General features: G+C 50.6%; 1 protein-coding gene across 23 annotated transcripts; it reads left to right on the forward strand.

Moving 5' to 3' along the window:
* Positions 1–26,840, forward strand: TPM1 (tropomyosin 1). 23 transcript variants are annotated; one of them, XR_016217203.1, is made up of 10 exons: positions 1–196; positions 824–1,272; positions 13,419–13,552; positions 15,518–15,635; positions 16,663–16,733; positions 16,989–17,064; positions 18,038–18,100; positions 18,413–18,482; positions 19,867–19,945; positions 21,356–21,554. XR_016217203.1 is itself a non-coding variant. In XM_008268811.5 (10 exons), exons 1-10 carry the CDS (start codon positions 83–85, stop codon positions 26,061–26,063), a joined length of 981 nt encoding a protein of 326 aa, XP_008267033.1. In that variant the 5' UTR covers positions 1–82; the 3' UTR covers positions 26,064–26,834.
* The last annotated feature ends 693 nt before the right edge of the window (positions 26,841–27,533 follow it).

Genomic DNA, 27,533 nt, shown 5'->3' on the forward strand with positions numbered 1-27,533 from the left:
GCACTCCGGCTCGGCAGCCCCAGCGCGCTCGCCTCTTCCCTCCGCTCCCGCCGCAGCCTCAGGGCCCCTCGCCGCCGCCACCATGGACGCCATCAAGAAGAAGATGCAGATGCTGAAGCTCGACAAGGAGAATGCCTTAGATCGAGCGGAGCAGGCCGAGGCCGATAAGAAGGCGGCGGAAGACAGGAGCAAGCAGGTCTGCACCTCCCCGGCCCTGCGGCCGCCCAGCGCCCGCGCTCCGTCGGCCCGGCGATCCCGGCCCCCAGCCGAGGCGGCCCGGGAGCGCGCCTGGGAGGGGAAGGGCACGCACCAGCCTGGGTCTTATTCTCACTTTTCCGTCCCGTCCGGGGACACCGAGGTCCCTGCTCACGTTCCCACAGCCCACGAAGTCTGTTCGAGTCCTGAAGGCACTTGAGTCCCAGGACCGGGTGTCACTCTAGGCGGGCGGTGGGTGGGGGGCGTCGAGGTCTTTGACCTTCCGACCGCGGAGAATCAAGCCTCAAACTCAGGCGGGGACTCTGGGGCGGAAGAAGGGAGTCCTGGAATTGTTTCCTAAGCGTCAGAAAGCACCCAAGAGCACACCAGGACGCTGCTTTGCGCCCTGGGGGTTGTGGACCTGACAAGGCTGAGACCGTGGCTGAAGCCCCGTCCTGGGAAATGGGGAGGGGAGGCGCGGGCTCTGCTCCGCATTGGCTTCAGCTGGGCCCCCTGGAACCCCAGCTCCGCGGCGCCCCTAGCCAACGCGTGCCCCTGTGTTGTGTGTGTCTAACACCCGGTCCGTCCCGGCCGCCCGCCCGCGCCCGCCGCCGCCCCCCACCCCTAGCTGGAGGAGGACATCTCGGCCAAGGAGAAGCTGCTGCGGGCGTCGGAGGACGAGCGGGACCGGGTGCTGGAGGAGCTGCACAAGGCGGAGGACAGCCTCCTGGCCGCCGACGAAGCCGCCGCCAAGGTACCGGGGCGCGCGGCAAGGCGCCCAGCACGACTGGCTAACTGTCTCTCTTCTCTCTCTCTCTCTCCCTCCCTGTCCTTCCCTCTCGCGTTCCCGCTGTCCCTGTCCTGGTTCTGTGCACCCACACCCCGCCCCTGCGGGATCACGCTGCCTGCTGCACCACCACCCCCTCCCCATACCCCGCGGCCAACTCCCAGCTGGAAGATGAGCTGGTGTCGCTACAAAAGAAACTCAAGGGCACTGAAGATGAACTGGACAAATACTCTGAGGCTCTCAAAGATGCCCAGGAGAAGCTGGAGCTGGCAGAGAAAAAGGCCACCGACGTAAGTGCACGCTCACACCGCCTCCCTCACCTCGCGCGCCCCAGCGGCTACTCTGGGGGTCACCATAGGGGCCTGAAAGCAATGGAGAAGGGTTGCCTCCTTGTGCTGAACACATGCACGTAGCCCAGAGCACTGGATGCCCCTTCGGCTGCTGCTGCTGCTGCTGCACACATGATATTTCACCCATTTCTCTCTCTGTTTCTCCTCTTCTTCATCCTCCTGGAAGTAGAGGTGGGTGGGTGAGAAGCTGGGAGAATAGAGCACCCGAAAGTGGAGTCTGGAGGTGAGCCTTGACTCCGTGGTGGCAGAAAACCTCCCGAGGTATCATCACCAAGGTTTGTGCACGCAGAGAATGCCTAGTCTCCTTTATTTCCTTTTTGCCACCTTCAGTGAGTGTAAGTTCTGGGTATGTGTGTGTGTGCGCGCGCGTGTGTGGTGGTGGTGGTGAGTACAGTTAAGGTACAAAGGGCCTGGTCGCTTAATTGAAGAAATGACACAGTGGTGAGTTTTGCTTAGAAGACTGAGCTTCCCATGGGCACACAGGGATACCCTGAGCCTTCCTTGCTCCTAAGGAAATCTTAGTCCAGCCCTTACGGTCTGCTTGGGAAGGTGATACTTGCTTGAGTGTGCAGTCCCAGGGCACCAGATCCAGAAAGTGAGCTAGGAGTTAAATATAGCTCAGTGCTTTATATGGTATGGTGAGCTAGCTGCCCCCTGCCCCTCCTCTTTGCCCCACCCCCACCTGTCAACAGGATGACAGGCACCGCATAGTTTCAGGGGTGATGCACACAGGGCTAAGCTCCATAGCACTCTGTCCATTGCCCTTTGAGTCTTTGGGCCCTCTTTCCCCTTGGAAAGCCAAACCAAGCACGAGATTTCCAACGGAGCCACTTCTTTTCACACCCGTTGGATTCTGTTCTGGAAGCCAATTAAGCCTAGAGGCCCAATTAGAAAAGAATTCTTTGGGAAGTTGGTAACAATTCCAAGAATGTAAGAACTCCAGGGAAAGCAAGGGCCGGAAGTTGAACCACCAAGGGCCCCTGCAGAATTTTTTGGTAGATGAATAAAATGCAAATTACTGAAGAGTGTCAGTTCTGTAGCAAGAAGGGTTTGACCTGCATCTCTGGGTGTGCTTTGTAAATGAGACATCCAGACACAGGACGATTAGAATCTGACAAACAGACGCTTTCAGTGGAAATCAAGGCTAACGGAAGAGGTGTTTGGGGAAGTACTGATGTAGCTAAGATGTTTCGGTTATAAGCTACCTGGCTTTAGAAAAAGAGCCAAAAGACACAAATAAGTGTGCGCCTGCTTTGCCTAATGCAGATCAGATGTCTGCTCCGTAGATGGCTGCAGGAGGGATGCCGGTCTCCCCCAAATTTCTCCAGCAGATTTCTTTTAGTTTTTTTCAAAAGAGCCCCTGATAGTTCCAGGAGAGATATTCCTTATAAGGAAAAGAATGCCAAGAATTTGAAAATAGCCCACTAACACACAGGGCAAGAGAAGGAGGGGGAAACTACTACAACTCTTAAGGGGGAAGAGATACTAATTATTATAACCATGTAGTGCCATCTTTATTGAAAAGTCTTGTTCAAAGGAACCTTGGAATGGGGTGGGGCAAAAATAGAAAAGAAGCTATTTAAAGTCAGCTGTGGGGCACGGCCAGCAGGGGAGGGAGTCCAGGGATTTGATTTTTTTTTTTTTTTTTTTTTTTTGCCCCTGGAAAAGTGTCCCTAAATATGGAATACTTGGTTTTGATAGAGTATTGAACACTTTCCCCTTTAAGACCCTGTAGGCTGTTGGGAGCTTAAAGAGATGTTGAAAAATTGGGGAAGAAATGCTATATTGAGAGTGATGATGAAACTGGTAAAAACAGTGCAGACTCAGGAGGACAACACAGAAAACAGGAGGTGGAAGAGAAGTCAAATTCTTGAGGTGGGATCACGCTATTTTGGGGATTCAGACATTTCAGTCTTTTTTTTTTAAGATTTATTTTATTTATTTTAAAGAGAGTTGCACAGAGCGGTAGAGCCAGAGAGAGAGAGAGAGAGAGAGAGGTCTTTCATCCACTGGTTCACTCCCCAGATGGCCGCAATGGCCAGAGCTAGGCCGATCTGAAGTCAAGAGCCAGGAGCTTCTTCCGGGTCTCCCATGTAAGTGCAAGGGCCCAAGCACCCAGGCCATCCTCTACTGCTTTCCCAGATCACAGCAGAGAGCTGGATTGGAAGTGGAGCTGCTGGGACTAGAACCGGCACCCATATGGGATGCTGGCACTGCAGGCCAGGGCCTTAACCCGCTGCATCACAGCGCCGGCCCCGGCATTTCAGTCTTTAGTCATCAGTATAAACCGTTTTTATAATTCGCAATGAGTAGCACTAGAGACATCTTTTCTACTAACTTACCCACACACTGTACAGGTCATTTTCAGAAGTGGGCTCTTCCTAGCAGGAAGAGTCACTGAGGGGTGCCGCCTGTGAATCTTGTACTGTTTTACCACCTGAGTGAGGCTGGGTGGAAGGGGAGAGCTGCATTTTCGCTGGCCCCAGTCCCTTCCCCATTTTGCTACCTGGGCATCGGCATCGGTATTTCTAACCACCCAGGCCTTAAGTACCTACAGCCAAGGCTGAAAACAAATCTTCCTAAACTCTTCGGGGATGACATCAGCTTGGAAATGAACTCACCTGAAACCCATCCCCAGGTGTTTGAGCAGCCGGACATTAAGTCACTCGTTGGCTGCTTGGAGCACTTGCAAATGTCTAGAAGTTTCTGTGCTGTTCCCGAATATTCCCAGATGCTCCCCCCACGCCCCCATATCTGTGCTTAGGGAAGGAGCCGTCACCTGGCAGCCCCGGCCTGACCAGACAAAGGGGTGAGGCGCCCCCTACAGGCCAGTGGTTGGTGTGTCTCAGTCGGGGAGGAGAAAGTGAGACAGGACAGCAAAGGAGGTTCCTCCCGGCCAGGAACGGAGCCAGGCCAGCGCGTTTCCTTTCTGTTTTATTTCTCGGTATGTGTTAACGCTTCAGGCACTAACCGTGAAGCTCTTCTGTGACAAAGGCGCGGAGGAAAGCGGGGAGACTGCAAGGCGGAGCTCCCGACCGTGGTGGTTGTCACACAGCTGTGGCCAGGATTCTAAGGCCTGTCTTGGGGTGCCTTTTAAAGGAAGCCCCTTTTTTTGTGGCCGGGTTATAGCTCGGTGGTAGAGCATTTGACTGCAAATAAAGAAAGCCCCCTTTTTCTCCCGTCAAATTTTAAGAAGAAGTAAAGGTACAGGGACCCAGTTACTTGAACCATCCCTGCTGGAATAGGACCTGGGGGCCCTGGCGCTGTCCGGGGGCGCCGGGAGGGGAGGGGGGAGACATGGCCAAACAGTGTCCCGGAACCGGTCCGATTCCAGGAGATCCTAGTCGGATTCCTAGGCCGTACCTAGGCAGAACCCCGGAGACCACAGTTCTTGTGGAAAAGCAAGCGGGACCACAGCTCCGCTCCTCACGACAGTGCCTGAGTTTGTATTACTTAGAGCCCCTAACTGCGTGCGCTGAGCGCTGTGTACTAACTCAGTATACTAACTCGCCGCAGCCCTCTGGGGAACTTGCTGGCAATAACCCCCATTTTTATAGCTGAAGCCCAGAGAAGTCAAGTTACTTGGCTCCGAATTACACAGCCAACGAGGGAACCAGTGAGGGAGCCGGCACGATTTTAAATGTAGGAGGCCTGCTCTCCAAATAGGGGTGACTGCTGAGCACTCTATGTTCATGAGGGAGCTCAGTCCAGCCGCGGCCAGCAGGAGGCGCCGTCGCCCTGAGCAGGCAGCTCGGCCACGCGGGGTTGCCTCGGCGCCGGCAGGGGTGTGGGGCGTCCAAGCCCCGAGGCCTCGCCTCGCGCCGCTGCAGCCCAGCCCGCCAGGTGCCGCGGCGGCCGCGAGCATGCGCAGTGCCTCGGGCGGGCTGCTACTCCCCGGGGTCCGCGGCGCGCGCTCCGCCCCCCGCCCCCCGGCGCTCGCGCGCCCGCCCGCGGTTCGCCGCCGCTGCCGCCGCGGGGAAGCCGAGACTTCCGGGCTGTTCCTGGGCCACAGGGGGCGCCGCCGTCGCGCAGAACGGCCTGGGCGGGGCGGACCGGCGCTCGGCTGCCGGAGCGCAGCAGCCGGCTTCTCGCACCGCAGCCCGGCCGCCGCCCCGCGCCATGGCGGGGAGCAGCTCGCTGGAGGCGGTGCGGAGGAAGATCCGGAGCCTGCAGGAGCAGGCGGACGCCGCCGAGGAGCGCGCGGGCAGCCTGCAGCGCGAGCTGGACTACGAGAGGAAGCTGAGGGAGACCGTAAGGAGCCCACCCGTCACCTCGCGGCGGCCCGCGGGGGCTCTCGGCCAGCCCGGCGACCCGCGTCCCTGAGGCGCACCTGGCGCACCTGGGCCGGCTGGCGCGGGTCCTGGGGAGCGGCCATGCCCGTTCTCGGCCCTTCCTTTCCATCGCGCTGGTCGGAAGTAAACCCTCCGACGGGGGAGGCAGGGGAGGTGTTGAGAAGGTTCTGGAAGCAGGAAGGGGCCTGGGGATGTGCGCCGCCGGCATTCCTCACCCTGAGGAAGGGAAACCCCTTTCTTCCGGAAGGGGCGAGAAGAGGCCGGCCGGGGCCCGGGGATGCTCGGCGTGGCCCAAGGCCTCTTTCCGGGGTCGGCCTGGGTGCTGGCAGCAGCCGGTTCCGAGAGGAGCTGGCTTGCGTAGGATGCACCCTGTGACCCCAGCTGCAAGGATAGATGCTCCTTTGTTGCTGAATGCCGGCAGCTCCGGGGTGTGGGCTGCTGCGGCTCACCCTGCCCCTGGCTGAAGGCAGCTACCTACCTGGCTTCCCGCAGACGGGTGGTTTAGGTCTTTGGTGGCGGCTTTGAGTGCGAGTGTGTGGCTTTAAATCAGGATACTCAAACGCCTGGGGGATTTCACGGTAATCGCTGATACGTGTCCAGCTGTGCTGAATACCCGGGGCTGTTCTGAGTTGAAATCCTCCTGGTTAACTGTGGATCACAGCCGGGTGGCTGGTGGCCAACCTTCAAGACCCGTTTTTCGTAAAATACAGAGAAGCAAACGGGTCCTCCTCAGAGGAAGTGGCAGATAAAATGCAGCCAGGAATGAGAAATCAATAGGCAGAAGATGATCGGCAGTGTTTGCTTCGGAGGGCAAGGCGCCGGGAGATTAATCAGTGGCAACTCCCGCTCTGGCCAGCAGCTGACCTTGACCCGTGAGAACCAATGGAAGGTGAGGAGCAAGTGTTAGGACTCTGACCCAGACTGCCAGGATTAGAATTCTGGTCCCACAGGTCACTGGCTATGGGCAGGTGGCCTACCTTCCCAGGGCCTGGGTTCCCTGAGTGTGCAACCTGGGTGACAATAGCGAGATTTCCCTGGAAAGAAAGAAATGACGGTGGGGCTTGGCACAACAGCTGGTGCTGCGGACCGTCCGCTGTGGCTGAAGCTGCACTCCGCCGACATCAGCCCGTGGGCCTCCACCTGCAGCTCTGCACCTAGCAGGCGTGGCCTGCAGGAGTGTGGTCTGCTCGCCGCAATGTATCATCAGACACTCGGCTTATGCTGTTAGCCAACAGTTGGGTATTTTTTCTGGAACACGGAGGGCAGAAGTGGGCAGGCTGGGAGGAATGTTTGGTGGGTTGTAGCAGTATTCAGGGCAGAAGGCAGACCCCACCTCACCCGGTAAAGAAAGGGAAAGTGTGGCCCGGCAGGAGCGCCTGGCGCTGACCCCTGGCCTAAGACTCTGAAGCTGAAGACAAGCCTTATGGAGGGCGTGTATTACGTTTATATTGCCCTTCTGGTGCACCGTGTTTATTGTACTGCTTCTGTGTCAGTTAGCTAAAAACACTACTTTTTTTTTTCTTTTCAAGGCTTTATGTCATGGTTTCAGATATTTTTTAAAGTCACTTTTGAAAACAGGCTGTCTCAGTAATCAGATTCAGAACCTGAGGACTGGGTCAGACCACTGAAGAGAGAACTTCAGGTTGCAAGCTCTTCCCAACTGGGATTTAAACATAGCTGATTTAGGTAGTTGTTAGACATAGCTTGGGTTTGAGTCCAGCTAGCAGTAACAGTTTGTCTTGACAATAAATATAAAGGTTCAGTGACAAAGCCAAGAGCCGCTGTGAAAAAGATTTGGAGAGTTGGTATAAATTCAGAAACTCCACGTTCAGACAGGCTGGCGTTCGCTGGCCTGGTTAAACCAGCACTTACCTAGGAAAAAGTAGCCTTCGCTTGGCTCCTCCTTCTCTGCATTTTCAAGGTGTGTGGGCCCTTCAGAACACTGGAAGGAGGCTACTTTGCTGGTGTAGTGGGTGACTCTAGGTCGTATGACCCACAAGAGTTCTATTTGTTTTTCGTCATTATTTTTTTTCTTTTAAAATAACAAGGGAGAGCCAGTCTCTTTCCTCCTTTCTGGCAGTGCCAGCAAACAAGAGCCTTCCGCTGCAGCTAGTAGGTCTGTAATTGGCAACCTTAGTAAATCATGGGAAAGAACTAGTTTTCCAAAAGTCCCAGCCCTTTCCCTCTTTAGTCAGAACGGGTCAGTATTCCTGGGAGCAGGAAACAGAGCTGTTGGCACTCCCAGGGTGGCTGTGAGTGGAATGTGTGCTGTACTCTGGGTTTCCGCTTTCTTCTGTAGGCAAGGCAAATGCCTCCTTCAGGTCTGCTCTCCCTCATTATACAAGCATGTCTCGTAAATTATAGGCTTTGGCACAGAGAGAGGAGGTTGTGTTTATCTGTTATCCATGGGAGTGCCCTTAATGTCATCAGTGTTTTTTTCCCTTTCCTTACCATATAAGGGCAGAAGTTAGCTTGGCTGTAGCCACTTGGCCTCACACAGCAGGTTGAGTGAACCTTTTTCTCTGTATAGCTCCAGTTTGGGTGAACCAAAGAAATGTGACCTTTGACCATCCAGTGTTTCACTCTGGCTCAGGCAGAACTTTGAAAATGTATTCCAGAGGATTAATTTTCAGGCTTTAATATTATTCCCATACCATCATTTCTTCTTACTAGCCTTAACTGGAGTACTATTTTTTTTAGGTAAAGGTTTTTTGTTTTGTTTTGTTTTTTTGTATTAGCTAAAGCATCTGGATTTTGTGAGAATCTGGGCCTTGTAAAAGCGTGGGTTTCTTTTTTCAGATCTGATTTGGAATAATATCTTTGCAGTATTGAGGTGGGCATGACTGGATTTCTGTGTAGGTAGCCACCACCTGTGGGGGTTGGGGAGCACCTGCAACATGTGCACCTCACAAGAACGCGGGGCGGTGATCTCACACGGATCTGCAGGAAGGCATCGGTAGCAGTACAGCGATACAGCGGTGTCATTTCCGAGTCGCTGTTTCGTGTTAGGACACAATAGCACTTTGGCAACGAAAGAAACTGGCATCCCAAGCTGAAGGGCTTGGCTGGCAGGAGAGAGCCGAGGCGGTACACTAAGGGCAATTTGCATGCCTGCAGACTGTTCGTTTCTGGGTTCCTGACCCTCCCTAAATGCCTTGTTATTTCTCTCTGCGTGAAATAGCAGACTATCATGGGCTGTGTGCTTGTCCACAGGTGCTGTGATGTAAAGAGCCTTAGAAAATGTCTAAGGAAATAGCAGAACTTGGAAAGAGCATACTAGAAATAAAAGCTAGTGAGAGACGTGTGGCCTTTTTGAAACTAGAGCATAATAAATGAGGGTACAGGACAGAAAGAAGTGGCCTTGATGAAATCATTAAATGAGCCATATCTTGAATTCTAGAGACCTGAACAAAATTTCAGGTAGACCAGTTACAACAGGCCTGAAGGGCTGTCTGAGGGCTGAGTTTCCCCAGGGGAAGCTGTGTAAAGAGGAAGGCACCGCAGTTGCTACGCTCACGTCCTGGCTGCAACCTGCAAGCGCCTCTGCCTGTTGCTCTTGAAACCTTGGGGCAGTAGGCTTGTCCCCGTGATTCCATGACCTGTGTGTTACCCACTGATGCTACTCGGTGGAGTGTCCCATTTTGTGCCCTGCTGGTTTTTTTTTTTTTTTTTAAGATTTATTTTAATTTATTTGAAAGAGTTACAGAGAAGAGAGAGCAAGGTCTTCCATCCATTGGCTTACTCCTCAAATGGCCACAGTGGCCAGAGCTGAGCCCATCTGAAGCCAGGAGCCAGGAGCTTCTTCTGGGTTTCCCACGTGGGTGCAGGGGCCCAAGGGCTTGGGTCATCTTCCGCTGCTTTCCCAGGTGCATTAGCAGGGAGCTGCCCCCACCCTGCCGTTTTTGAAGCTGATTGAGATGACTCATGAAGTGGATGATGCCCATTGCAGTAAGTGCTCTCCAGTCCTGGCTGGGCTGCGTTCTTGCGGCCTTTCTCAGGGAGCTGGGGTTAGAGCAGTGGTAGAAAACCTCCTCTGAAGTCCATAGAGAATCCAGGGGGAGAGCTGCCAGTTCCAGGCTCCTGTAATGTAAGCAACCAGGAGGAGCAGTGACGGGCAGCCCATGGGGCCAGGAGCTTAGACTTTAGTCCTCTCGCTGATGGCTGTGCCTCCCCAGCATACCAAAGCCCTTGGGGTCAAAGATCCGTCCCTCGTCCTCTATGGCTAAGTGCTGGCCGGACAGCTCCCTCCCTCAGAACTTGTCAGCTTCTTTGGGTGGTGGTGGGGGGAGGGAATTGCTTATTTATAGTGTGGATTCCCACCCTCCCCTCTGACCTCCTGGGCCAGAATCTCCAGGGAGGGGGCCTGGACACATCCCCTAATTGGTTCTGACACCCAGCACGGGAACTTCTCACTGGGCCGTGTTCTGGGAGCCTCCCAGCTGAGCAGGGAAGGCCCCTCCTGCAGACTAACAGCGGCTCCTCAGGAAGGGCCAGCCACCTGTGGGACTCTTCTCTTCATGCCCAGTCCCACCTGTGTGTTCCCACAGGGGCTCCTGCAGGAAAGCCTCCATTTGGGGAAGCTACAAAATGCTCCTGGGGGAAGGGCATGAGTGATGTTTACAAAACAGCATTCTGCTGAACGCAGTGCCAGGAACCATGGGAAAGAACAGGGGTTTGGGGAGCATTAAGAGGGAAGATACAGATTAATTGGGGGAACCTTCGAGGTCCGAGACAGGAGTAAACACAGGGTGCTGTCTCCTTCCCCTCTGGTGCCTCAGCTATGTGGGACGCTGAGGACATAGACTCAGCTGTTGCCCTAAAGATTGTTCCCCAGAACGGAAACAGTCCTTCCCCGAGCACGGAGCCTGCAGGGTTAGGGCCCAGATCTGAAGCAGAGCAGGGAGCTAAAAACATAGCAGGGTTTTAAAGTCTTGTTGCCATTCCTGATAGACCGCAACGTCTGTACTAGGATATTTACCTCTGTATTAGAAATAAGAGCGAGGGAAGAAAGGACCCAAAAAAAAAAAAAAGGAATGTGCGGCCCAGGTACTCTTAAGAGGTTTTGTTGTGGGGTTTTCTGCTGGTTTTTGGTTTGTTTGCTCATTTATTTAGCTCTTCATTTTTGTCTCAACCTTTAGGGTTGCTTGTTTGTATCTTTCCCTGTTCATAAAAGGAGTTGCATTTTACCAGATGGGAGCTACAGAAAAGTGAAGAAACCGAACCTAACTCAGAAGTATGCCCAGAGTGTACACATCCTTCCCAGTAAAAACGATTTTTTAAAAAAAGCAATTCCCTGTACTTCAAAAAGTTATCTTGCCACCTTCCACCCTTCTGCAAAGAAAGCAGAATGAAGCCAAGTTGGTCCTTCCTGGCTGGGCCAGCTCCTAGTTGCACATTGGTAATGACTGATTTTGCTGGCCAGTGAGGTTGTTGCTGCTCCTCCCTGGGTTCATTTCTCATTCTCCATCACTCAGTTACTACACAGTAATTTTTATTGAGATAAAACTATATTTAAATGTCTTTATAGAGACCTTCACTGTGGTTGGAGATGACTTACTCTTATAAATCTAGATGACCCAAGAGCTGAGTGTGTATATACCTTTGGTTCAGGACTGTGACTGCATCCTCTCTTGTAACTACATGTGCATTTCAGATTCTGTATATTGTGAGTCTGTGAGCTAAGAATGTTGCTTTTATTTAAATTAGATTGGTTTCGCTCATTAATCGGGCATGGAGCCCACTCAATGCAGAGAACCTGGGTGCTGGATGTTAGCAGCTTACAGTTTAGTCAAGAAGACAGGGATGTATGAGAGTAGTTTTAAAAGTTCATGAAAAACACTTTTTAAAAAATGTATTTATTTATTTGATAGGCAGAGTTAGAGAGGGAGACACAGAGATCTTCCATCCTCTGGCTTACTCCCTAAATGTCTCCAACTTCCAGAGTTGGGCCAGTCTAAAGCTAGGAGCCAGAACTTCTTCCAGGTCTCCTGTGGGAGTGTAGGGGCCCAAGTACTGGGGCCGTCTTCCACTGCTTTCCCAAGCACATAAGCAGGAAGCTGGGTTGGAAGTGGAGCGGCCAGAATTTGAACTGGCGCCCATACGTGATGTAGGCATTGCAGACTGCAGCTTAACCTGCTGTGCCGTGACACTGGCCCCCCAAAATAAACTTTTAATTCCATTACTTATTAATTCCTGTGAACTTCTGAAGTACCTTCCCATAGAGAGAACTAGCATCGGTCCTTGGGTATACACTGTAATTTTTAGAAAAGTACAAGTATGAGAGCCCCTCACTTGGTAGCACACACTCATAGTGGGTGAGGATGAGGAAATGGTGCTGGTGAGCAGCTTCATCTTCCTGCAGGGTCTGTGACTGGCAGGTGACAAAGTGGATCCTGGGTCCTGCAGGTGTGCGGAGGTTCATAGTAACAAACGCTTGGGGCAGCAGACGACCATTGCATCCCCAAGAAACATTTTTTTTTTTTTTTTTTTTTGACAGGCAGAGTGGACAGTGAGAGAGAGAGACAGAGAGAAAGGTCTTCCTTTGCCGTTGGTTCACCCTCCAATGGCCGCCGCGGCCGGCGCGCTGCGGCCGGCGCACCGCGCTGATCCGATGGCAGGAGCCAGGAGCCAGGTGCTTTTCCTGGTCTCCCATGGGGTGCAGGGCCCAAGCACCTGGGCCATCCTCCACTGCACTCCCTGGCCACAGCAGAGGGCTGGCCTGGAAGAGGGGCAACCGGGACAGAATCCGGCGCCCCGACTGGGACTAGAACCCGGTGTGCCGGCGCCGCTAGGCGGAGGATTAGCCTAGTGAGCCGCGGCGCCGGCCGAAACATTTTTTTTTTAACTTTTTTTTTTTTTAATTTATTTGACAGAGTTAGACAGAGACAGAGAGAAAGGTCTTCCTTCCGTTGGTTCACCTCCCAAATGGCCACTACGGCTGGCGCGCTGTGCCAATCCAAAGCCAGAAGCCAGGTGCTTCCTCCTGGTCTCCCATGCGGGTGCAGGGCCCAAGCACCTGGACCATCCTGGGCCACAACAGAGAGCTGGACTGGAAGAGGAGCAACCGGGATTAGAACCCGTTGCCGGTGCAGCAGGCGGAGGATCAAGGAAGTGAGCCAGGGCACCGGCCCCTCAAGAAACATTTTACTTCAGAGATAGATACCAAGTGACAGTGTCTGTTGCTTTCTCCTTAGGAGTTTGATACTTTTCTTAGAAAGGGGTGGTGGAGAGGAGAAATTACACCATCTGAAGACCTTAATGATCCAGTGCTTTTTAACACCAGTGAATTTTAAAATATCTTAGTTCCATTCTAAGGCTCCTTTGAGAAAGTGACTGGGAGACAGGAGGGTCGAGTGAGGCTCCTGACTGTGATTCCACTGTACTGCTGTTGTCTTCTGAATGGCTGGGCCTGGGTCAATCTTCTTGCCTCTGCCCCCAGCCCAGGCCCTGAGGCATGAAGTGGCTGTGAGGGGGTTCTGTTTAAACAGCCAAGTAAAATGAAGGCATTGGAATCTAAGCAAGAGAGGACCACATGAGGGAGTGTTGGCTGCTGGTTCACGTGTGATGAGAGCCATGTGGATGGATCTGTATTTACCCAAATATGGATGCCCACCGTAGACATCAGCAACGCATCCAAGAATTCCAGGGCTGGCCAGGCCCTGTCATGCACTTACAGGGAGCTCACCACAAGGCCCAGACTTCCCGTCTGAAACAGTTTTTCAGTCCCAGCCACTTCCTGAAGGCACCGCCCTCACTTTCTCCCCGCCTCTTAAGTGCCTTTCGCTCTCCGCCTAGGCTGAAGCCGATGTAGCGTCTCTGAACAGACGCATCCAGCTGGTTGAGGAGGAGCTGGATCGCGCCCAGGAGCGTCTCGCAACAGCCTTGCAGAAGCTGGAGGAGGCCGAGAAGGCAGCAGACGAGAGTGAGAGGTGAGGACGCCGCATCCAGCCTTGTTAGCACAGCCTTTCTCGCGGTGGTGAGCCACAGGGCTTCTGACTTCTGAGGTTTAGAGGTGCTGCAGTCCCTTGGCAGGGTCCTCCCCTCTGTTGATCCCAGGTGTGTTTGGTTGTGCTCATTTGATGTTAGTGGAAGCTCTGCTAGGTGCAGAGCACTGTTGTCAGCCCCCAGCTTACAAAGAAGACCGCAGTCTCATCCCTGCCTTCACAGAGCTCACCACCCAGCCAGGGAGGTAGACGGGTCCCTGGATACATGTTGGTTCTTTATTCTGTAATGAGCTCAAAGCACCATGAGGTTTTAAAATTTATTTAACTTTATTTTAAAATATACCAAAGTGGGCTAGATAAAGGGACTGCAGACTGTGAGGTATCAAATAACCTAACAAATAAGTAGAAGAAAAAGCACAGATAAAACAAATACCTACAAGACATGTGCGTGCACTCCAAACACAGGCAGAAACTCGCCATTTCTGAGCCCACCTCCACTGTAACCTGGCTCTGCCTGACTTCTCCCTCAAGGTTCACCTTTACAGATGTAAAGGAGAACCATGGCTCTCATGGATCAGCACACCTTGTGCCTTCCAGCAGGCATTTTCTCCTGTGCTCTGCTCCTGGAGGTCATGCTTCTGCGTATTGCATGGAGAGACTCCATGAGAAGAGAGAACATCCTGCCGCTTGCGGGATGCAGTGGTAGTGTGGGTATCCAAACGCTGCAGGTGCAGGTCGGTGCTGTCCGTCATCTTGACCATTTCTCCATCTGTGAAGTGAGCCTGTGCTTCTGCCACCACGTGTAAAAGGTATTCTTAGACTTGAGCTAAGAATGTCCTTTTATCCTGGAGTTTCCAGTTCATTATTCCCCATTGTTTACTACGTCTTCACTAACCAAGAGTTGGGGAATTCTTTAGGTTGGCTGGTGATCTCTTCCAGTGTACACGAAACAGTAAGTTAGTGGCTGAATTCTTGAAATAGGCTTATCTGTGAACACTACGGGCAGTCTGGTAATGTTAAACTTTGGAGTGAAAGAAACTTCAAGATCTTTTCTTCCATTACCCTCACTTTACAGACGAGAACACAAGGGCTCAGAGACTGACTTGGCCTTGCCCAGAGGCTCACAGCATATTTGTGGCTGAGCCAAGGTTAGAGCTCAGGTCTCCTTAAGTATATTATAGTACCGTCTCAAAAAATACTGGTTTGCTTATCTTACAGCCTATTGAGTTGGGTTTGTTTGTAAATGAATTCCATTTTAACCTGACTTGTTATTCCATAAGGCTGTGATGTATCAGAGGTCATTTAACACTTTCTGAAACATGCAATAGGAGCCTCGCACACACAAAGCTTCCAAGACAGTGTCAGCTCTGTCTCCTGACACCCTTAGCAGGAAAGGGGTGTTACGGTCAAAACATGTTTCTCAGAAAGCTTTCAGTTGAACCATATGAATTGCTACCCTTCCAGGTCTGAAATGGTCAAATAGCAGCAGTTTCACGTGAGCCAGTCCAATGTCTTCATCTGTGGTTGGTGGGATTGGAATCTGTTCTACAGAGAGAAGTGCCTGAAGATGACTTTTGTTCCAGCTTTGATCTGTTTTCAGGCTGAGGCTTCCTACAGGAAAAGGACAAAACCCATTATACATTTAATTGGGAGGGCATGTTGCCTCTTCCTGTTTCCGTGCCTCCCGGGCTGGAACAAGATCCTGACATATGGTACCTTTCATTTACTGTTAGATGCCTGGACAGTTTCTTTAGTACCCAAATTCGCTTACAGTGAACAGAGGGCTGTGTGTCTCTTTTCTGCCTTTAGTTCTGGAAAGTCTTGCTTCGTGGCTCGGGAAAGAAAAGTAGCTCTGTGCTCTGTTTTGGGCTGCGCAGACCACAGCCGTGCAATGTGAACTGGCAGAATCTGCGCTAAATGTTGGCTTTCCCTGCTTGCCTTTCTTTTCAGAGGCATGAAAGTCATTGAAAGCCGAGCCCAAAAGGATGAGGAAAAAATGGAAATTCAGGAGATCCAACTGAAAGAGGCCAAGCACATTGCTGAAGATGCCGACCGCAAGTATGAAGAGGTCAGATCCCCAGGCCCAAAGCGTCTGGGCTCCCGGTGGTGGCCCGCCTTGATTGCTGAGTGACGGCAGAAATGGGTGGTCTTGAGAAATACGATTCCTTTATCTAGAAATGGTTCTTCCTTTGACCAGGAGCACTGGCAAGAACCTGAGCTCCCCTCACCTTTCCCACCCGAAGACCAGTACACAAGATCTCCAGCAAGGGAAGCGAGAGTTAGGCTGGTTAGGAAGGGAGGGTCTGAGTGACCTGACACGTCCAGTTGGGGCAGCTTAGAGACCAGGGGCCACATGACTGCGCAGTAGATTGACGGAAGCCTCTCTCCTCTAAGGTGGTAGAGCCCTGTTGTCAGCATTGGGTCACACGTGAACCTGCGCCTGGTCATGTCCCCATGGTAACAGCCAACATGACCACCAAGATTTTCCTTTTTCCTTACTGTGTCCCAGCATGGCTCTCCTGAAGGGGGATGCTGTTAGTATCTCCAGGTCTGACTGGTCCCGCAGATGTTAAGCTGCATCAAAGGATCCCTTCTCTCCTTTCCTGCGCTGAGCACAGATTAGGCTTTGCGGGTTGTCTCACCAGCTCGCCTCACGTTAGCTTCTCCCACTTTCTTAACTCCCACAGAAAGAGAGCTGACATACAGAACACTAAATCGATGGAGCACTTGGGGTTATTTTCAGTTCTTTCTTGGCAGCCTCCAGTATAAAATGCATCACACTCATCTTACTGCTATTTTTGAGATTGTGAATTTCATATTTCTCCCTCCTTCGATGCTTGGGGCTGGCTGCTGTTCGTTAGGCAGACTCCACCAGACTGAGGCTTCACATCATGGAGACCCTGTGGTAGCTGACCCTGCTGGGTCGTTTTGAGCAAGGGCCTCTGGTGCCCTCTCTCCAGGCATTCCTATTGGAGAGTCTTCCCCTGAGCCTGCTGCAAGGCGGACCATCTTGTCTGTAGACAAGAACCCTAGGGTGGACATGATCTGAACCGCGAGCCCCATGGCGTGTGCGTGCTGTGTTTGTCCTGCTGCAGGTGGCCCGCAAGCTGGTCATCATTGAGAGCGACCTGGAGCGTGCAGAGGAGCGGGCCGAGCTCTCAGAAGGGTAAGCGGGACCGGCAGCAGGAGGCCGCGGTGGGGTGCTGCAGAGCGGTGACTAAACAGCATGACTTCTGGCAGCTGCACATTGACCTGTCTCGGCTCCGGGCTCCTCCTGCGCTCACCGGATGTGGATGAGCCATGATACAGAACACGGAGGACTCGTGTGGGGTGTCTGTGTATGAATGCGTGTGGCACTGCATGCCTTACCTGCACACTGATTTTGTGAATGGCCTTGTGCATTTCCTGTGTCCACTAACAGCCAAGTTCGACAGCTGGAAGAACAATTAAGAATAATGGATCAGACCTTGAAAGCATTAATGGCTGCAGAGGATAAGGTACTGATGGCTCATGTATGGTTTTTAGGTTTAACTGCAACCCAGACGTCTTTCAGCTTCCAATGCACACTGGTTTGTTGGGTGTAACGACTGCACCTTCACTCAGCCCTCTGCTGTTTATATCTCGCTTTAAGTGCTTTCTCTTGGTCCTTTATGCTCCTTTTGTGTTTCCCTTCATAAATGCTCCTTGGGGCAGCCAAAAAAAAAAAAAAAAAAAAAGCCAAATGATCACACTAGCCGCGCATTGGATTTTGCCACCCTGCCTTTGCACTGCTGTGAGGTCAGAGGGCAGTGTCCGCGGCCGCACCGAGCGCTTTGGCACCAGATGGTTTGGCTACTGGAAGGCGGCCCGTCAGCTCTGGGACTCAGTGTTCATGTTTTCCCATCCCTCTCCTTTTTCTCTCCTCCTTCCTTGGGCTTGGCTCCCACCCTTTCTGCCTCTGAACGAAAACGTTAGCAAATGTGCCGAGCTTGAAGAAGAATTGAAAACTGTGACGAACAACTTGAAGTCACTGGAGGCTCAGGCTGAGAAGGTAGGCCAGGAGCACGCCGCGGGGGAACGGGCCTCTCTGGCCAGAGGCGCGCTTTCTCTCCCCGAGGCCCTGCTCATGAACGCTACCGCACAGTAGGCGTGTTAGTAATAATGACAGCGTTTTCTGCGGTGATTCCCTGATGCTTACTGCTAACAGCGTCCTTTTGGTTTTTAGTAGAGAATACATTTCACGTGGGGTGTGTGAGTCGTCCATTTAATTTAAACCAAGTGCCAGCGGATAGGTTATCTTGGTCTTATCCCATGTAAAGCAATAGGCAGGCGCGCAGAGGATGTATTGTAGCATGCGATTTGATAGCGGAGGCTCCGTTACCTCCCAAGAGATCCGTAACATCTGTTGGCTGGGCTGGCACGTCCCCTGTACGCGAAGGCATCGGGTGGTGAGCCGCAGCCTGACATCTGGAATGCTCTCTTTAATTACAGTACTCACAGAAGGAAGACAAGTATGAAGAAGAGATCAAGGTGCTTTCTGACAAGCTGAAGGAGGTAATATTATAATAGAGTTTTGGGTGAAGCCAACTGCATTTTTGTGGCGCTGGTAGGGAGTCTTTAAAGTTACAGTGACCCAAATCAGGAACATTCCAAGGCATTCTTGGAGTTCATGTGCAGTGCTGGCTCCTGTCTCTCCCAGTGGCAGGCAGCTTCCGACCCGCTGTATGGCTGAGGCCCTTGAAGGCCATCCTCGACCCGCTGTATGGCTGAGGCCCTTGAAGGCCATCCTCTCATTGTGCCCGTGTTTGTAGCTGCTGGAAATGTAAACTCTCCCTTCACTGACCAAAACAAATTAAATTGTTACAGGCTGAGACTCGGGCTGAGTTTGCAGAGAGGTCGGTAACTAAGTTGGAGAAGAGCATTGATGACTTAGAAGGTAAGGTCTGAAACAGTGTTTTCAACTTCATCCTTACCATTGAATACTGACCTGACAAAACAGTTTTCTAGTCCAAGTGTGTCCCCCTTGATAGACTCCTTTGCTCTTGCACATTCTCCTTATCTGTCCTCTGGGGTTTTCACCTGTGGCTCTTCAACTCTCAGACCTGCGTGCACTGCTCGTGAGGTGACTGGTCAGCCACCAGACAGGGCACGTCCCCCTCTGCAGTGGCAGATGCCACCAGCTTTCCCTCACACTCGTCAGGTGTGGGGCAGATTTATTTTTCATTTTGAGTGAGGAGTTTGTGAGAGTGACTCTAATATATTTTGTATCTTTAATGATAGCTCCTAATTATCAGAATGATGTGAACTTGATTTTTTTTAAGACACAACCCATCATTTTCCAAGTATGAATTCACTGTAAGGGTTTAGGTTATTTCTTCGTTGTCTTAGCAAAATAGTTTTAATACTGAATGAGAGGAGAAAATCAGCAAGGCTTTGTATTTGGCAATTATACTCAAGCATTTGTAGGTTTTATTTTGGTAACACCCTGTGTATCTCAACGGGAATCCTGAATTTTGAACTCTGAGACTTGTAGGCGGTTAGCTGTGAAGCAGGGGGGAAAATCATCTACGTCACTGGCAGAAGGGGTTGGGGAAGAACCTGCAGGTTGCTGCGGACAGTAGCAGTTTTGAGGACAAGAGGGGATGACAAGTGGTCGCCAGCCTTCCCAAGTGCAACATAGGCTGTGGCCTGCACCACACAGAACCCCAGGTGCTGGCTCTTCTTGCTTTTGCAAGCCTCCAGGACCGCTGTCAAGCAGCGCACACAGGGAGACCACAGCATTCCTGGAAATGGCACTAAGACATCCACGTCCCAGTGGTCCAGCTTAGCCAGGAAGTCCGTGGTTTGAAGGTGGCGCCAGATAAGGGTTACAGGCTGTAATCACTAATTCTCCTTCCAGAACATTGCCCTGGGGTATTTTTTCCATTGTTTACAGCTGCAGGTGGCTAACTACTCTGGTGAGGTTAAAATAGAGCTCTGTGAAAGAGACACTTTCCTGCCACCCAGGAGCCAGTCTTTGGTTTTGTTTAAGGTTGAGCATATTTTTCTAATGTACCCATCATATTTGTTATGATTTTCGTGTGGAGTCTTTTTGGTTTTATTTTCTAATGGGTTTTGTTCTCTTTGTTTTTGTTCCGAATTATTTAAAAACCAAATGCACGCCTCCTGCATTGGCCACCTGCCGCGGCACCAACCCCTCCATGCATTGTCCTTTTCTTGCTGCTGTGTGGGGGATGGCTCCTACGCCGCCCTCGCTCACCCTCCATCTCTTGATCACTCTCCATGTCCTTGCACCTCTGCCTCCCACTTCCTGGTCATAGACGAGCTGTACGCTCAGAAACTGAAGTACAAAGCCATCAGCGAGGAGCTGGACCACGCTCTCAACGATATGACTTCCATGTAAATGTTCATGCACCCTGCCTGCTCGCCTCCGTGCCCTCATGCTTATGTGATAAACTCACTGCTGCTGCTTCCTTACCCCGTGAGCTCAGTCTCTGCACCCTCTTGTTCACTCTTTTGCATAATCTAGGACAGTCCTTGTTTTATTCTCACATTCTACTAATAGAAAGGCCAAATAGACCAAGTCTGTCTACACAAACCCTTCTCCTTTATTTTGTAAATGCTAAAGTAGATTGCTCCTCCCAAGGAACAAGTGACCTTGAACGCTGTCCTTTTAATAAACTAGTAAAACTGGAAGACAATGTAGTTGTGCAGGAAACTCGAGAAGTGTCAAAAGTTGGTTTCCTAAGGTTCAGCGAAGTACAATATTTCTTTTCATAAAAGAAATGTAATTACAAATAAATCCTAAAATGTCAAGATACTGATGATCCGACGAAAGGAGAATTAGTATGATCCAGTCCAGCCCAAAGAATAATGCTGGGAAAGGGCCTGTCTTCCTCATTTTTAAGAATTGTAGAGCAAAGTAAACTCTTGTTAAGGAACCAAGACTCTAAAAATTTCCTATATTTACATAAAAGGGATTAAAATACCTACAGTAACATTTGCCACAACCTTTAAATCAGAGCCATAAAGCACGGTGGTGCAGTTTGCGTGCGGGCGCCAGGGGCCCAGGTTGTGGCTCTGTGAGCAGTGAGCGGGGTGGGCAGTCTTGTTCCCAGGAGCAGAGCCTTGCGCATGCGTAACTGATCATGCCTCACTAACCAGATGTAAACCCGAAGTTATGCTGCCTCTGTAAACCTCTGTTCCTCAGAGGATTCTTCACGCTACTACCACACTGATCCCGCGGAAGCTGGAAATGCTGTTGGCTTTTCCCCTTGCAGAAAAGTAGTGGCTTGAAGAGTGTAACATGTGCCTGCTGCTTTAGAGGTTATAGAATCTCCACACCCTAAAATAGAAAAAAGAAAAAGGCCCTGAGACACATGACCGAGAGCATGGAAGTGAGAACGTTCCATCGTCTCTTCCCCTACTTGCGGATGGGGGTGGATCCAAGCATCTGTCTCTGAGATGTTTCTCAGTGCTAAAACTGATTGTGTGGGGGAGTCTTAGCAGCTAGTATAATTGAATATTCTCAAAGGCGAGTTTAGCTTATTTTAAAATTCTGTTCATGGGTCTTCTTAAGAGGAACCCTTGCCCTGAGAGGGCCTGTGGGTGGCCTTTGGGCTGGGCAGAGGTAGGCAGGCAGAGCTGGGGCGTCCCCGGTCCTCCCATCCTCCCGAGGGTGCAGCTGGCAGCGGGGTTGCATGTCTGCTGCTTCCTGTGTGTCACGCGCTGCTCTCATGTTGTGACTGAGTTTTCCTTGTTTCCATTGTGCCACTCTTTTCTTTTCTCCCACCTTTTGTCTTCACGCAGATAAGTTTCTTTGCTTCACTTCTCCCGAGACTCCTGCGGCAAGCTGGGTGTCCCATCTCTCTGAGCTCTGCGCTCGTCTGTCCTCCAGCTGCCCCTGGGTCTGTCTTCTAGCACCTGCCCTAGGCCCAGGCACACACTGTGCTTTCTATTGTACAGAAGCTCTTCGTGTCAGTGTAAAATAAACACTGTGTAAGCTGTTCCTGTTTGCTCTTCCTTTTACTTCCTATTTATTGACATTTTCATTTCAACACTGAAATAAAACCACAAATCTGCTTCACGCATATGAAGGTTAATTTTTGCTTGCCTTTTTTTTTCTTTTTTTTTCATTCTGTACATTTGATGTCAATGTCAAGATTTCTGAAGCAGTAGACATATGAGACTTAAAAAAAAAAAAAAAAAAAGCAAAACCCCATTCTCGCATCGCTCTCTGAGTTTTGGTTTCCATACGTGAGAATGGATCCTGGCACCTGTGGGTTTCTCAGGCGCTGTGGTGGTTCCGTTGGCAGTGTGTTGAGACCCTCCACACAGGGACAGCGCCTGCTGGGAGGCAGAAGATCAGACTCAAGCAGTGCTGTCTCTGCCAGAGCTTACGCTGGTGGGGTTGGCCACCCTCCGTGTTGCCTCCTAGATGGCCTGTGTTGGGGGCAGGGGGATGTGGCTAACCAATGGCAGGCCCTCCTTGAAGGGCTACACAGCCGCCCCCCAGCACTCTGGGGAACGGTGAGAATGATCTTGGAATCAAAAAGTGGTGAGCGGTGTTGTTCGTCCTTCATAGCACAAAGAAGAGTTGAAGCTTTTTCAAAACATTTCTATTGCTTGGCCACCTTCCTCTTGATCAGGAAAATGACATTCTTAGGCTTTCTAAATACTACTGAGATCGAGATTTATTTTTGTACTCTTCATACATCTTCACACACACATTCTTGAAGAGGGGTCGCACATAAGTAATCTTGGTATTTACTGGCTGTTTTTCATTAGTAGATACACTTATAATAGAGCCATTAAAGTTGATTGTTTTTTGTCCACAAAAGTAATTGGTAGAAATTGTTCAGAATACAGTTGTGTTTTGTATTTTGGTGTCAGCATTTCACTTTACAAACAACAATTAAGTGATTTTTAAAAAACTACAAATTGGAACTTTAAAATGATGTAGACTTTAGTTTTTCTTCACCCATGCAAGACAGGCTGGCTGTACTTATGAACATGGGTGATCATCTGTGTACAGTCTGTGTTAGCCAAAAGGGCTGATACTACTACTAAGAGCTTAGACCAGCTCTGAAAATAGTGGCCATCACTCTACAAAGACTGTAGTACAGTAGCTTGTTTAAACTGTGGAATCTGGACAGTGACCTGAGTGTGAAGACTGGTGTGATTTCTTGGTTGATCTCCCTCCCCTCCCCCAAGGCTCCTGGGGCCTGCTTCTGACCTCGAGTTTCAGTTTGTTCTTTTTTAAATTCAGAGCAGTAGAAATGCACCCTTCTCTAAAAAATCCTGCTGCCTGCCAGAAACAAAATGAGTCTGAGCAGAAGTGCAGTCGATTCTGCAGGCACATCTGGCTTTGGGAAACCCTTCCAGGCACTTGGACACTTTCCCTAAGATCCCTGTACAGGAGGGCTGGGGAGGCAGGTCTGGAGTAGCCTGAGAAGGTGGGTGCACTCAGAAGATAAACAGCAACCCGAGTTTACAAGGAAGTGCTTGGAGCCCAGGGCTCTGGCCCAGAGTGCCAGTTCCCAGTGGCGGCTGCTGCAAGAGCTTTGGTTGGACCAGACTATAAGCATTGCTCAGTCTGGGCGCCAGAGGTCTTAGACACTTAGGAATCTGCACAGAGCAAGAGGAGAAGTAAGCACAGGGATATGTCAGGTCCCTGCCCTTGGCCACCCAGGCACACCGGTCCCTGGCAGCTCAAGTGGAGCAGGCTCAGAGGAGATCTGTTAGGGACCTCTGCCGTGCAAGCTGGAGCCACTTTGGCCCTCTGTGTTCTCTAGACTTCCTCCAGACTTCTGCCACTGTAGCTGGGCCTCAGCCAACTGAGACGTCCTGCCTGCCCTGGCAGCAGTTGCCCTGAAATGGGATGAACACAGTCATGGGATTTACTGTGTGCAACCTCCACATGTGAAATCCTGGAAGGCCCTAGGGGGTGTGGTAAAGCATTGAGCCAGAACTGTTCTTTTGAAAACAGGAGCTCATGTCAGGAGCTGGTTATGTGAAAGGTATGCTTTATCCAGTCTAATGGTGGTGTTGGTGAGCGTGTCCTGCTAATAAATAGAGCACTATAAAAATACTGAGATGAGGGAAGCAAGTCAACCCCTCCACATTTGCCCTCAGAGCCCAGAAGGGAGAGAAGTCTGGTGAGGTGGGGGGCGCTGCCTGGAGGAAGTGCCATTGAGCAAGATTTAAAATATTCAGAAAATGTAGATGAGCAAACAGAACGAGGCAGCAGATATCATGCTAGCAAACACAAGCATAGCATCTTACCTATTGTCTACCACCTGGCAGAGGAAGTTCCCACCACAACTGCTCGGTCTCCCGACAGACCTGCGGGCTGCAGGTGACACATTTCTCCCAGGGTAGGGTTATCAACCTTTTTAAGATGATGCAGTAGAATTTCACGGTCCATCATTCTGAACAATCGCCGCATGTCCGAGCTTTTTCTGGCGGGCGCCACGCCCATGGCTATCAGATGGCACTTCCGTGTGCAACATTTCTGTCGTGCTAGTCTGAGTGTAGATGCTTGAGCACTCGACATGAATGCCCCCCTCTTCAAGAAGTAAGCAGATAATTCCTGAACAGAGGCCTGTTTGTTCTTCGCTCTATGAGAAGGGAACACGCACTCCGGAAGTTGGATGAGAATTCAGGGTCTGTGCCCAGGCTCATGGTGACTGGGAAGCACAGGGAACTCGGTTCACATTTCAGAAAACGTGAATGCGGCAGAAGCAGAAGCCTCCCTTGGTCCAAGGGTGGGGGGTGGAGTCCTGAGAAGGTGGGTGTCCACCCTGTGAGCAGACAGGAAAGGGGGTCTGAAAGAGGCAGGTGGAGGTTTCACCTAGGGTCTGCCCTGAGCCCTCACAAAGAGGGTGCTGAGCTGGGCCAGCCTCCAGCTGGGCCTCGGTTCCTGAGAGTGGCCAGAAACTGCTCTTGGCTCAGCTCACAGGTGTGGATTCGGTGAGGAACATCCACTCTCCCTCCTCCCCAAGTCCTGTGGCTCCCCCACCCCCAAGCCAGAGAGAAATTCTGCCCTTGAGTGAGCCAGGCCTTTTATCCCCCACAACCCTGCTGGGGCCCAGGACAGACAACCGTGGGGTTAGGGTGAGCAGCTCAGAATGCGACCAGTCGCCGTCTGCTGGAGGTATCTCTGTGTTCTCTGTTAACTGCCTTTCCCATGTCTGGCTAACCTCTCTTCCTTCTGCCTCTTTTCTGCTAACTGCTTGCTGACCTGTACAGATCAACTCTACCAGCAACTTGAGCAAAACCGCCGCCTAACTAATGAACTAAAGCTGGCCCTGAATGAGGATTAGACCCCTCAGGGTGAAAACACATGGGTTGCATTCTAGGAATGCAGCCCACGTGCAGGAACTCTTAAGCCCTACTTTCCACGAATTGGGTTGAAAACAGTTGCTTTCTGCAGAAATGCAAATTAAAGGAATCGGCCAGAAAGCCGACCTTACCTGCGTTTTCCTGTATTTATCTGGAGTGATTAAGTTCTCTCTAATCTCCACATGGCTTTTGTGATAAAACACATATGTTACATATATGGATGAATATCTTTAACAGTCAACCCAGCTGCATACAATAGCAGGTCCTCTGTTTGAACCAATATGTAATGAGGACCAAAAAAATGTTTTCTGTTTCCCACAATTGTGAGTCCTGCTTTTAAGTATATATACATCTATTACAAATATGTAATTTTATATATTGCATATTCGTGTTCGTAACTCCCTCATATCTGGTGTCATGTTTGAAATATTTAATGTAGCTTTTGAAAAATAGCTTTTGAAAACAGGAGCTCATGTCAGGAGCTGGTTATGTGAAAGGTATGCTTTATCCAGTCTAATGGTGGTGTTGGTGAGCGTGTCCTGCTAATAAATAGAGCACTATAAAAATACTGAGAATGTCCTAATGAAGTATGCATGAAACGTGTCGGTCATTTTCTTACAAGCATCAGAAATAAATTACTGTAGAAGTCGTCAGAAAACCTATGGATGCCATCGTTGTTTTCTGGGAGCTTGTGCCCAGCACGACTCCAGACCTTTAACTGCCTGTAACTCTGCTGTCATTAATTTCCCCCGTGTGTGTAGCTGTGCCGCAAGCTGAGTTTGGTTTTTGCCTCTCCCTGTTCCCACGGCACACAGTCGGTGCACCCTCACCAGACGCCACGTATGTTTTGTTCTTGGCGTGGACGGTTGCTGAGGGTGCACCTGGGTGCTCTGAGAATCCACCGGGCCTGTGGTGCCTCTGGGTCGGAGACGCCCTGCCCTCCATAGGTCCCTGTCTGGAAGTGAGTAATGTCTTACAAGCATGCCTAGTTCTAATCGTCTCAGCCTGTGTGTGTGATTGATAACTCGCCTAAAGCTCCATGGTGCCCAAAGCACAGCTATTCATGTCTGAATTTTCTAATCCCACCACAGAGAAAGTGGCTCATGCCAAAGAAGAAAACCTTAGTATGCATCAGATGCTGGATCAAACTTTACTGGAGTTAAACAACATGTGAAACCTCCCTAGCCGCGGCCACATTCTTTCCGTTTGTTTCTGTTGTTCTGTTTTGTTTAGTTTTGTTTTGAAACACCTGCTTTACCATGAAACTCCTTACATGCATTTTTATTTACTTTCACCACTGTCACAGAGACGCCTGCAAAATACCAGCTGGGTCGGGGGTGGGGACAACACACACAGAAGGGTGAGCCCTGGCAGGGCAGTAGGGTTTAAACGTGCCGTGTCCCGGGTCGGCGTTGCCACACTTTGTAGAGTTTAGTGACACAGTAGGCCTAGTCAGCATGGGACTCCTCACTAGAGCAGGGCGATCCCGCCCCCAAGTGCCAACGACACAGTCAGCAGGAGACCGATGTTGGAAACTCAATCAGGTGTGCACCGGTGCTACTTGAGACAAAAGACGCCCCTGCAGTCTTTTGTTCAACATTGTACAATTTAGAATTCTGTCCAACACTAATTTATTTTGCCTTGAGTTTTACTACCGAGTGAGACTGTGGACCCCATATGCCTGAACTCAAAAAAGCCAAGGATCTGTGAGCCGCGCTGCTCTCCCAAGACTTCCATTCCCTTCTGATTGGCACACTTGCATTGCTCCCGTGACCACTCTCTAGGTAGCATTCCGTGTGGATTCCCACTCTGCTGTTCTCCATGTTAGAGTGAAAGATTTAGGCACTACATACAATTGGTAAAGGAAAAGCATTTTCTTAAGAGTTATAACTGTATGTAAACATTGTATAATGATACGAAATAAAATGCACATTGTAGGACATTTTCTAAATGTGGTTGTCCTGTCATTTGTATGTTTTTACTTTGTGAACTTGAGATTGTGTGACTTGACCTACCTTCCTTCACAAGGGTTTCTTAAAACCATGTGCGCGAGTCCAGGAGAAGGCGCCATTCCGTTTGTGACCTGCTCAGAAACACTAAGGACAGCCTCATTTTGGTTAAAGTTACAAGGAAGCAGGAAAGGCCCCTTCCAACATTCGTTTTGCACGTTCCTGGTATATTCTGCAAGGCCTGCAGTGGTTTTCCTAGTTGGGGCGGTTTCTTCCCACTCAGATACCAGCCGATTCTGTAGCAGGGTAGACCCTCACAGCAGCAGATGAGGAGCTGATGTCCCAAATCTGTTGCTGCCAGCATGTGATTCTGTTTTCTAGCTCATATTAGTTCTAAATTCCAGTATAACATTGTTTTCTCAGATTTGGAAGCTGAAAATATATCATCAGGCAGTCCCCAGCTCTTGAGGACTTTAAGCAAACAAAAGGACTTAAATTACTCTGCAGGATTGGGAGAAAGTGGTGGAATATGTTCTTACTAAAAGTAAACACAGAATGGAAATTAGTAAAAACTCCTTTGGATTCAGGTGCAATGATCTGATTTAAAAGTATTAAAGTTGGCATTGTGGCAGAGAGGGTTAGGCAGCTGCCTGAGACGCCAGCATCCCATATGAGCACCAGTTCATGTCCCAGCT

The sequence above is a fragment of the Oryctolagus cuniculus genome, chromosome 12, assembly GCF_051225735.1.
Source record: "Oryctolagus cuniculus isolate XC-2025 breed Fujian yellow rabbit chromosome 12, ASM5122573v1, whole genome shotgun sequence".
Taxonomy (NCBI): Eukaryota; Metazoa; Chordata; class Mammalia; order Lagomorpha; family Leporidae; genus Oryctolagus; species Oryctolagus cuniculus.